Source organism: Ostrinia nubilalis, chromosome 1, assembly GCF_963855985.1.
Source record: "Ostrinia nubilalis chromosome 1, ilOstNubi1.1, whole genome shotgun sequence".
Lineage (NCBI taxonomy): Eukaryota > Metazoa > Arthropoda > Insecta > Lepidoptera > Crambidae > Ostrinia > Ostrinia nubilalis.
The window spans coordinates 16,055,479-16,067,786 of record NC_087088.1 but is presented as its reverse complement, the minus strand read 5'-3'; the positions used below and the strand labels follow the sequence as shown (position 1 = coordinate 16,067,786).

General features: G+C 34.3%; 1 protein-coding gene across 3 annotated transcripts in view; it reads left to right on the top strand.

Moving 5' to 3' along the window:
- Positions 1-12,308, top strand: part of LOC135074141 (atlastin-like) — a 28,873-nt gene that overhangs the window by 9,801 nt on the left and 6,764 nt on the right. For all 3 annotated transcript variants that reach the window (XM_063968457.1, XM_063968462.1, XM_063968449.1), the window contains exon 6: positions 12,155-12,290. In XM_063968457.1, the coding sequence (XP_063824527.1) occupies positions 12,155-12,290 (136 nt within the window). The remainder of the gene's footprint in view (positions 1-12,154; positions 12,291-12,308) is intronic.

Here is a 12,308-nt window from a genome sequence, read left to right as displayed (position 1 = left end):
ATTGTCTTTAGTAGGACAATAATAAATTTCTAATAAATTTTTATCTAATTTCTCCTTAATAAAATGGTATTTCACATCAATGTGCTTGCTCCTCCTATTTAAGATTCCGTTTTTAATCAAAACTATTGCTGATTGATTATCAACAAACAATTGTGTTTTTGGTAACTCGCCTGTCAACTCATGAATCAGACTCTGAATGTAAAGCAGATCTTTTATACACTCGGCTGCAGATATATATTCAGCCTCAGTACTAGACAAAGCAGTTACTGACTGTTTGCGAGAACACCAGTGAATTGGACCACCACCATAAAACACTACAAAACCAGTCGTGCTCTTCCTAGTATCAGGATCACCTGCAAAGTCTGCATCACAATATGCTTTTAAACTTAGATCGCTACCACGAACATATTTTATACCACTGCTAACTGTATTTTTAATATATCTAAAAATGTTTTTAATATTTGCAAAATCATTCAAATTGGGATGTTCCTGATGTCTACTACAATAACCAACATGAAACGACAGATCTAATCTTGTTTTGTTCACTAAATACAACAACGAGCCGATTAATTGCCTATAACGATGCACATCATCATCACCACCTTTCCCCTCTTGATGTGTATCTATCAAAATATCTGGATGACTACTATCTTTTAAGCTTTTGTATTTAAATTTATCTAAAAGTTGATTTATATAACTTTCCTGAAAAATTTTTATAAAATTTTCTTCAATTAACACATCAAAACCTATAAACTTTTCAGTTTTATCAAATTTCCGCATTTCAAATTCCGTTTCTAATTGATTTATTATTTTATTTAAACATATTTCATCCTTACCAATTAAAATACCATCATCTACGTAAATTGCTAAGTATATATTTTTATTTTTATTATGAAACACACATGGATCTAATTTCATTTGTATCAATCCCAATTTCTTCAAAAATTCCGTCAACCTCTTATTCCACATAAGTGGCGCTTGCTTCAACCCGTACAAACTTTTCTTTAATTTACACACCTTATTTTCTTTGTCCTTTATGTTGTATCCTAAGGGTATCTCCATAAAAATATCTTCATTTAATTCCCCATATAAAAATGCTGTTTTCACGTCGAACTGCTTTATTTTAAACCCTTGTTGAGCTGCAATAGCCAACAACAATCTAACACTTGTTGTGTTTACCACTGGACTATATGTTTCTTTATAATCAATGTTATACTTTTGTAAAAAACCTCTTGCCACTAATCTAGCCTTATATCTTCCACCAGGCTTTATTGTAAAAATCCATTTACTTGATATTATTTTTCTATTTCCTGCTTCCTGCCTTTCTACAATTTCCCATGTTTTATTCTTCTCTAAAGATTCTTTTTCTACATCAATTGCTTTCTTCCATAAATCTTTATCAACACTACTCAAAACTTCCGTAAAAGTTAAGAACGAACTCTCTAAATCATAATCCATTAGCCTAGAAGGTAATCTCCTCTCTCTATTTGGTAAAATCCTTAAACCATCACTGTCTTCAACAGCTGAGTCTTCTCTAACCTCCCCTCTCAAATTTATATTTTCTTCAATACAATCTTCAATATTCTCAGTATTTCCACCATCAACTTCAACATCTTCAACTCTATCTTCAAAAACATCAGTAACTCTTTCTTCATAAACACCATTATCTTCAACACCATTTCTAATATCTTCATTAACTTCCTCATTACCAACACCACCGCTTATAACTTCATCACAAGTATCACCATTAATATCACCATTAATATCACCATTAATATCACCATTAATATCACTATTAATATCACCATTAATAACTTCATCACTAATATCAACACTAATTTCTTTAAATAAATTATTTAAATCACTTTGTCTCACTTCCCTATAACACGTTTTTAAAAACTCACTAACATCACTCTTACTATTATTAAACGTTACATCTCTTGAATAATAGATTTTAAAATGTAAAGGATCCCATATTTTATATCCGTTATTAGTATAACCTACTAAAAGCCCTTTACTGCTTCTTGAGTCAAGTTTATTTAACTGAAAATTATTTTTAAAGTATGTTAATGATCCGAAAATATTTAAGTGTTTTAAATTTGGTATTCTATTAAACCACATCTCCGCCGGTGTTTTAATGTTTACTGTGTTTGAACATCTGTTTAATAAATAAGCAGAAGTTAAAACCGCTTCACCCCATAGTTCATGTGGTAGCTGCATATCAAAGAGTAAAGCTCTTGTTCGTTCCATTAAGGACCTATTTAACCGTTCAGCTTTACCATTCAGTTGAGGAGTATACGGAATGGACATGGCGCACAATTTTTGTTGAAGATGCCAAAAAAAACTACAAAAAATTAGAATGAATACTGTATTTTTACTTTTTTGATATCTTTAAAAATGACTGAAATATTCAAGCTCAAAGTGCGCTCTTCCGCTAGGAGCGATTTTCCGCGCGGATTTTGAAAATGTGACGTAGTAACATGAAAAGCTGCATGTAAGATATTATCTGTGTACAATGGTTAGAATGGTTAGTAGGGGAGCCGAAGCGGGGATTTCGGGACTTACTAAAGAGTGGCAGACTAACATACAAGGAAATACTTTGTACCTGGTTGAGTACCTCTAAGTATGAATTTCTGATATAAAACGGCATTAGTTCTTATGCCTCTCACCCAAAAAATACCTCAATTAAGCCCAAATTTGAGACCGCAGCCAAACTTTGAGTGACTATGGAAACTAGCCTAGATGGAGGACACATGAAAATGTCTTTCATTGATAAAGACTTATCATTTACCATACCTTATCATTTTGTATTCCATTTTCAAGTCACTTTTTTTTCGCTTACTGTTTAAACAAAACGTGGGATTTTTTTAAATCTCAGGTCTTTTGAACGCACATCTGAACGATGTCTGGTTTTAATTTCTTCAGTTACTCCGTGACCATGGCGCTTGCAACAGTGCCGAAATATTGGAAACTCAGAAATAAGGTACATGGTAGCAATCCCGTAAGTAATAATAATAGGAAAATGTCTTGAAAAATAAGTAAATCGTATACTACTTTATGTAACTAATTTTATTATGTATCATACTTATAACTAATCACTTCATTCAGAACTAGAAAACGATTCCAAGGATTCCACTTTACTTCAATAGGTGATCAAGATAAAGAGGTATTTATTTTAAATTGCTCTTCCAGCATTTCAATTATTCTATCTTACTTGATGAAATCTTTTTCAATTTTATTTACATGGTCATAACATTTTCACCATTCCTCTGCACCAATTTGTGAGGTACACCTGAAACCCCCGATAAAGCAGCTATTATAAGAATAATATTTTAAAAAACCCTCCTTCTGACGCAGTTAGGTAATAAACTAAATATATCAAATTTCACTCCAACTTACTGTCAACTCAACGACGCGCTTTAAAATCAAAGATTGACCTTGAATTATGCCTTATTTTACAATAAAAAACAATATGACTTGCTTGAACTTTTTCATCTTTTTCACAAAAATAACAAATAGGCATGAAGAGATTACAAAATTTCTGCAGCGACTGACAGTCCACTTGATTTACTTTGACAAGTGACAATAAAGCCATAGACATTTGCCATATTATGAAAGACACACTTTTCCAATATTTTTGTTTGCCATAAGATTCTGGTACACCTATACTTACCTATCATTTAATGAAAAGATAAACTAAATTTTTTCAGCACAACGAAAATCTGCTTTGGCGCGTAGCAATGCAACGTGACAACTGCAGTTCGGACTTCTTTATGCGTCCACTACACATACAATAAAATTCGAACTATCGCACATTTTTTCTTTTTAATTCTAATTCAGTAAAAAATGTTTTTGAAACCTTCATTCAAAATTCAAAAGTTATTATCATATGACAGAACTTATGACCAGACTATGTACATTGAATAAAATATTTTTTTTTATCATCAAGCTTAGCAGCCTTATAAGTTACTACGACACTCGAGTTAATCCACATTCAGCACCATAGCCTCCCCTTCTACAAGGCCCTTTACAAATGTCTAAACGTCATTTAACCCTTTTAGCACCAGTTCTTTTGTTTTTGAGAAGATGTACCCAAATTTTTACATCAACTAAATTATAGTCCAGTCGTTTGGTACAAATTAACGTGGTTACCTGGAAAGTGTTCCGGGAGTTTTGAAAATTGGTGATTAAAATAGATTTCGCTATGCTCTCTGTTAGTCTGTTAGTTAAGTGTGATTGCCGCGCTCGTTGCGAAATTGGAAAAATGCTGCCTTAGAGAAGATTTTTGATAGTAACACTCTTTCCTATTTCGTCGTTACAGCCAAATGACGTCCACTGCTGGACAAAGGCGAGAGGCCTTTGGGTTTTCCATAGGTTTTTCATAATGAACAGTCCTGCGCTGCCCGCATTCAGGTTCTTCCCGCGACCTTTACCAGATCGTCGGTCCACCTAGTAGGAGGCCTGCCCACGCTACGTCTTCCAGCCCGTGGTCGCCACTCAAGAAATTTTCTGCCCCAATGGCCATCGTCTCTACGAGCTATGTGTCCCGCCCACTGCCACTTGATTTTAGCAATTCTGCGAGCTATGTCGGTCACTTTGGTTCTCCTGCGGATCTCCTCATTTCTTTCAGCTTTTGCCTGCGGCTTCACCCGCGTGAAATTTAGTGTCACAAATCGGCATAAATTATAGCCTATATGTTAATCTGGGTTACAAACAATAATATTGTACAGTTTCAACAAAATCCGTTGAGTACTTTTTGCGTGAAAGAGTAACAAACCTGAGACACAGGAATCTTCCTAGTTCAGGTATCAACCCACCAACATTCTTACTTTTTGTTTTTCCTGATTGTTTGTTATCATAGTATTATCTGTTATGTTGGTGAGAAATAAACATTACTTTACTTTATTTTAAACTTCCAGACATCCAAACTTTCGCATTTATAATATTAGTAGGATACAATTATGTAATGTAGAAACAAACAAGACAAAAAAAATGTATACTTCAGCAACGCGAATTTTTTTATACTTCAGCATATTTAGGACACCCGGCAGCGTGTCCTGCCATGATCAAAGAAAAAAAAACTCGCAATTTAGCAGGTACATTAATTTGACTGTTTCACAACTCTAAATCTATTTAACTTACATTACATGAAATTTATTACATTTATCAAAGCTTCTTAGCTTGTCTATGTCCCAAAAATTATAAAATGAAAAAAGTAGTTGTCAAAAACCTTTTTTAAGGCGGATTTTTTTCAATAAGGCGGGCGCGCACACGGCTATGAACGAGGTCACAAAATTCGGAAAGAACATAGCGAAATCTATTTATTCACCAATTTTCAAAAATTCCGGAAAACTTTCCAAGTAAAATTAACAAATAACTGAATATTTACTCGAGCACAGAGAAACAAACTTGGTTATTTTTCCAGAAAATTTATATTTAAGTGCATAAATGTAAAAATGGCTTCATAGTGCACAAAATTGGCAATAGGTGGCATAATAATGGTTAATTTTTTAGCGCCTAGTTTGAAATGTGATTGAACGATGACAACTAACAACAGTTGTCAGTTAGGTAAAATTTTATTTTAGTTGGAAAAAGACAAAAAGTGGTAAATGGGTTAACGTGCGGGGGCTGCAAAATCATGTTGTGACGTCACGCGCGAATATTGGAAATTTTTGAAAATTTTAAAAAGTCCGTAAACTTCTCGAGGCTCTATCTTCGGTAATACTGGATGGATTGAGGTGAAATAAAAACTAGTGTAATGTGTGTGATCTAAACTTTAAATTAAGTTATAATTTAACTTAATATTACAACTTATGCGTGTTGTCCATTGTATAATCAATATTAATACCTTTGGAAATACAATAAGTTTTAAATTGGTTACTGGTGTATTCTCCACCATTATCACATCTGAATGTTTTAACTGTTGTGTTAAAATGATTTTCCGCCAAATTGATAAAGTTTAAAATTTTAGAAAAAGCTTCGCTCTTGTTTTTAAGAAGAAATACTTTAACAAAATGTGTATAATCATCTAAAAATGTAATAAAATATTTGTAGCCATCCCATGTTTCCTTTCCAATAGGACCACAAATATCACTGTGAATAATTTCTAAAGGTTTAGTAGCTCTATATCTAACAGTTTTAAAAGGTTTTCTACAAAGCTTAGATTGTATGCAGACTTCGCAGATGTCTACGTCATCTACTAAGTTTCTATCTATACCTAAAACAAGGTCTTTAGTCTTGTTTATAGGTACATGACCTAATGCACGATGCCAGAAGCCTTTATTATGGAATGTTTTGTCTGACCTCGAATGCACGACTGACTTTGACATGTCCATTGGCAGTTTCACATAATAAAGGCCATCCTCTCTGCGAACTCCTGTCTGCTTACACTCAGAGTTCTGATCCATGATTTGGCATTTATTTCTGTAAAATTTAACAATATAATTATCATCAGCTAATTTAGACACAGATAATAAATTCTTTTTAAGTTGGGGTACACATAAAACATTCTTAAAATTAATATTGTCTGTATAAATATTTCCCATGGTGTTAACTGGATGTATGTTTCCATCAGCAGTCATAATTCTATAATTTATGTCTTCTTTGTCATTCAGATAGTTTTCAGACGTAACAATATGACTACTGGTTCCTGAATCCAGGATGAAGTCCACAGTTGTTTTTAAAGGAATGAAATTACTCACATGCTGATGTTGCTGTAGACAGAATTTCGTGTAGTGGGAATTATGCTTGCAGTACATACAGTTCGTTTGTTGACTGCACTCCGTATGTTTGTGTCCGAACTTCAGACATCTGAAGCATTGCAGGTTATTATTTTTCCATCCACGATTTGCATTCATATTCTGCCGACAATACTTGGCAATGTGTCCTTTCTTGCCACATTGAAAACAACTCTTGACTAAAAATGCGTTGTCATTTGTTTCTATTCCTGACGTAGATGGCGTCATTTCAGGTTTTTCCAAATTTAGATTTTGATTTTCTTTTCGCATAGTAAGTTCTAGATTTATTCTTGATAGTAGATTTATTAGTGATTTTTCCGAAGTTTGGGTTGACTCCCACGCAGTTCTAAAAAAGGCAAATTTTTCTGGTAAGCTTGATAAAATTTTAATCATGATTTGTTTTTCGTCTATGCTGTAACCCAAATTTCTTAATTTTATTGCTTGATTTTCAATTTCTGCTATGTCAATCATCAAATCCGAATTTGAAAATTTGAATTTGTAAAATTGTTCCAAAAGTTGACAAATCTGTGTATCTTCATGTCCTAGAAATAATGTGTCAAATTTTTGTAAAATTTCTTTTGTTGTATTGCAATTCAATGCATATACAACAAATTTATCACATAATGAGCTTATTATGATGTATCTTGCTTTTGCATCCTTTCTGTTAAAATCCTTATTGCTCTCAGCATTATTTTCCAAAACACAATCTATATCTTTCGCTGTCAATAACAATATCAATTTCTTCTTCCAGTTTGTATAGTCTTCTCCTTTTGATAACGTTGATAATTTAAAATTTTCTTCCGACATATTGTTGTTTTAAAATTTCCAAAAACAAAATCAGGATAGATCTTTCATTCTTCTTATTCAAGAGATAATTCTTACAGCCCTCTGGGTACGTACGCTGGGCCCATAACCTGTTCGAGGAGTGTGCCTCTCCACACAACTCCTGGGAGGTTATTCAATCATAATAACGCCACTTCAATACTCACACACACTTTATTATTAAAATATTATCAAAATCTATTACATATTAAATATTAAAACATTTACAACTGAATCTATCGAAATTCAATAATACAATGATACAATGTCACATTTTCTCGCTTTTCTACACCTGTCATTATTTTCAAACTTCCTTCTATTGCTGTTTACTTTTAAAATAAAACCTGCCAGCAACATGTCATCTCATGATAAAATTCTATATCCTAACACAGTGTGGCTTTTCTTCATGGAGAATTCAGTACAGAAGATTGGTATATCGATTCAGGTGCGAGTACCCATATGACAGCGAACACAGAAAGTTTATTGAACAAACGAAAACACACGATAAAGGAAATAGTTGCGGCGAATAAAACATCTATGCCAGTTATGTGTGCCGGCGATACACGGGTGACTACATGTGTGAATGAAAATCAGTTTGACATTCCTGTAAGAAATGTGTTGTGCGTTCCAAACCTCACAACCAATCTGTTATCTGTTAGCCAACTGATAGCTAATGGAAATACAGTGTCATTTGAGAAGAATTGTTGCAACATCCGCAATAGACAGAATAAACTGATTGGAGTAGCAAGTTTATATAATGGAGTATACAAACTAAACACAGTGAAGTCAGAGGGGTTCGCAGCTTCGGCAGTAAACACACCGGGTTCAAGACTGTGGCATAGGCGACTTGGCCATATCAATAGTGCTGATTTAGAAAAAATGAAGAATGGTGCAGTGGAGGGTGTATCCTACAATGATAAAGCGAACATCCAGAAATCCAACTGTGAAGTATGTTGCGAAGGCAAGCAGACTCGCTTACCTTTTCCATCAGGCAATCATAGAAGTGAAACACTATTAGAGGTTGTGCACTCAGATTTGTGTGGGCCTATGGAGACCAAATCTATCGGTCAGGCAAAATACTTTCTTCTTTTTGTGGATGATGCCAGTCGAATGTCAAGTGTATATTTCTTGAAAGAGAAGAATCAAGTATTGCAGTACTTTAAGGAATATAAAAGGTTAGTTGAAAATCAAACCGGAAACAAAATTAAAGTACTGAGAACGGACAATGGAGGAGAATTTTGTTCGAAGGAGATGGAAAATTATCTGAAGTCTGAAGGGATAGTTCATCAAAAAACCATTCCCTACACCCCAGAACAAAATGGCCTCTCCGAGCGCCTCAACAGAACATTGGTTGAACGTGCTAAATGCTTACTCTTCGAGGCTAAATTAGGCAAACAATATTGGGCTGAAGCAGTAAATACGGCAGCTTACCTAAGAAATAGGTCGCCAGCTTCAGGACTAGGAGATAAGACGCCATTCGAGAAATGGACAGGCAGAAAGCCCGACCTGAGCCACGTTAGAGTGTTTGGTAGTTCTGTCATGGTGCATGTGCCAAAGGAAAAGAGACTTAAGTGGGATAGAAAGGCAGTCAAATACATCTTGGTTGGTTATCCAGATAACATTAAAGGATACAGATTATACAACTCAGAAACAAGGCAGATAACTATGAGCAGAGATGTGACTATTCTGGAAAAAGAAGACATCTCAGATAATACTCAGATGATAGTGCAAGAAATGACTGATGAACAGGAAGATTCACAATCAGTGGAGGATGAATCACATGATGACAGAACAGTTTTAGACCTGAACGACCAAAGCTACATTCCTGACACCTCTAATTCGAGCTTAACGTCAGAAGACTCATACCATACATTATGTGAAGAAGATGATGATCCAAGGACGATAGAAGTACCTGATTTACCAAGCAAACGCTTAAGAAAACCAGTAGAGAGGTATGGATTTTCAAATCTCAGTATCACTGATAAGCAGAAGTCCTATGATGGTGAAATAACATATGAGGAGGCGATTAAGGGACCCGACAGAGAGATGTGGAAACAGGCAATGGAGCAAGAGCTCAAAGCTTTTGAAGAAAACCAGGCTTGGGAACTAGTGGATGAAAAGGAAGCAGACAGAGTTGTTCAATGCAAGTGGGTATTCAAAAAGAAATTTGAAAGTGATAACAAGGTGAGATATAGAGCTCGCTTAGTAGCAAAGGGCTTCACCCAGAAAGAAGGAGTAGACTTTAATGAAACATACTCTCCTGTTCTAAGATACTCTACTTTGCGATTGTTATTTGCATTAAGTGTTAAATTGAATTTTAAAATAACCCATCTTGATGTAACAACTGCGTTTCTAAATGGTTGTCTAAATGAGAATGTTTATATGCAGGTTCCACCTAATTTAAATTGTAAAAGTAATACTGTTCTTAAATTGAAACGTGCTATATACGGATTAAAGCAATCCGCAAGAGCCTGGAACCAAAGACTTAATGATTGTTTACTAGCATTAGGATATGTAAAGTCAAAATTAGAACCATGCTTGTACAGTAAAAAGGAAAATAAGGAACAAATTTTTGTCACAGTGTTTGTTGATGATTTTTTTATTTTTTCAAATAGTAGCTCTATGACTGATAAATTAAAGAAAGATTTAATGTCAAATTTCAAAATAAAAGATTTAGGGCAAGTAAAAAATTGTTTGGGCATGAGAGTTAGGACATATAAAGATGGTAGTATTTCATTGGATCAGGAACAGTTTGTTAATGATATTTTAATGAAATTTAATATGTCAGATTGCAATGGTATTGACACACCAATAGAATATAACTTAAAATTAGATAAGTCTGATAATATTGAGAAACAGTTTCCTTATCAGCAACTCTTGGGAAGCCTAATGTATTTGTCAGTTTTAACACGCCCAGATATCAGTTTTAGTGTCAGTTATTTAAGCCAATTCAACAATTGTTTCACAGAAGTCCATTGGAGACATGCAAAGCGTATATTAAAGTACTTAAAGAAAACCAAGTCTTATGGATTGATGTATACCAAAGATGATAATAATTTGATGGGCTTTGTAGATGCTGACTGGGGCTCTAATAATATTGGTAGGAAATCCTATACAGGTTTCTGTTTTATATTGTCAGGAGCTGTAATATCATATGAATGTAAAAAACAACAAACTGTAGCATTGTCAAGCACAGAAAGTGAGTATATGGCAATATCGGAGGCCTGTAAGGAAGCTATCTACTTAAAGAATTTACTGTCTGAAATAATTAGCTGTAATTATACTATAACTCTGTACAATGACAATCAGGGCGCTCAAAAATTGACAGAGAATCCTTTGTTCCACCGGAGAACAAAACATATTGACATACGTCATCATTTTGTGAGAGAGACCGTTGCCAATAATATAGTCAAAATTGTATATCTGTCAACTTCTGAAATGCCAGCTGACCTTTTGACAAAAGGTTTACCTAGCACTAAGCACAATATTTTTGTTAAGAAATTAGGTCTGAAAAGTATTGTTTAAAATGTTAACTTTTTCAAGTTAAGTGTTAATGCTAAAGAGATGTTATTTAGTTTGTTTACTTAGTTGATATTATTTTGATAAGTGGAGGTGTTAGAATATTATCAAAATACATTGTTAGATACTATAACATCTCCATTCCATAGTATACTTTAGAGTTTAGATTGATGCTCTATGATTTTGTCTGTGGTCTATAATATTAAAAAATAAAACTGTCAGTCTTGTAACGGCATCTCGTGTTTTAATAGTTGTTGCTTAAAAGCATCACTGCCAAATGAAGGGTTAAATTGCAATAGTTACAATTCTACAAAAATGAACAGTTTTCGTTTCCTTGAATTTTCAAAAGTGAACTTTCTTCTGGGCCACCCTGTACATAGTCAAATGACTATTACTCTTAGGGTGGGTTGCACCATCTTACTTGAACTTTGACAAACGTCAAAAATCTGTCAAACTCCATACAAACAAAAAGCACCGGTTATCGTTAAATTAACTGTCAAAGGTAAACTAAGTGGTGCACCTCAGCCTTAAACTGACTGATGTATCTTAATCTTAACCGTTATAGTTTTCCTTGAAAGTTCATGAAAAGCAGAATAATTACGAATTTTTCCGATTTTTCAAACCAACAGTTTAGTTTTTAGAGGGGGGGGGGGTGGCCCTACTCGAACAAAAATTGGCACTTTAAACTTTAATAATTTGCAAACAGATCCCTAAATGGAAAAATAGTTTTAGAAACCCCTACCTAAGTCATTTTAAAAGACCTATCCAACGATATCCCTACACGATGGGGTAGAAGCTGAAAAAAAATTCATCCCCACTTTACATGTAGGGGAGCTAGGTACCTACTGTAAAAATTTTTTTTAGGGTAGGGGAAATCTGAAAAAATTCCTAATGATACCTACTGCTTTTCATGAACTTTTAAGAAAAACTATAGCGGTTAAGATATATCAATTAGTTTGAGAGTAATAGTAATTTAACTCATGTATTATACCTAACTAGTGAAAATTCCTTTGAACGTCCAATGGCTGAAAATGATGATGATGATGATGATTATAACACCTGCTACCTGACTCTAGATCAAGCCTGATCAGCCTGCGCAGCTGCAAGAGATTCGGCAACACCTGCGGTCTTGTTTTCAAGATATCGACTGCTTCCTGATGGCTCACCCTGGCTTCAACGTCTCCGATAAGAACTTCAAAGGAACCTTGGCTGGTGAGTACCTAGCACGTT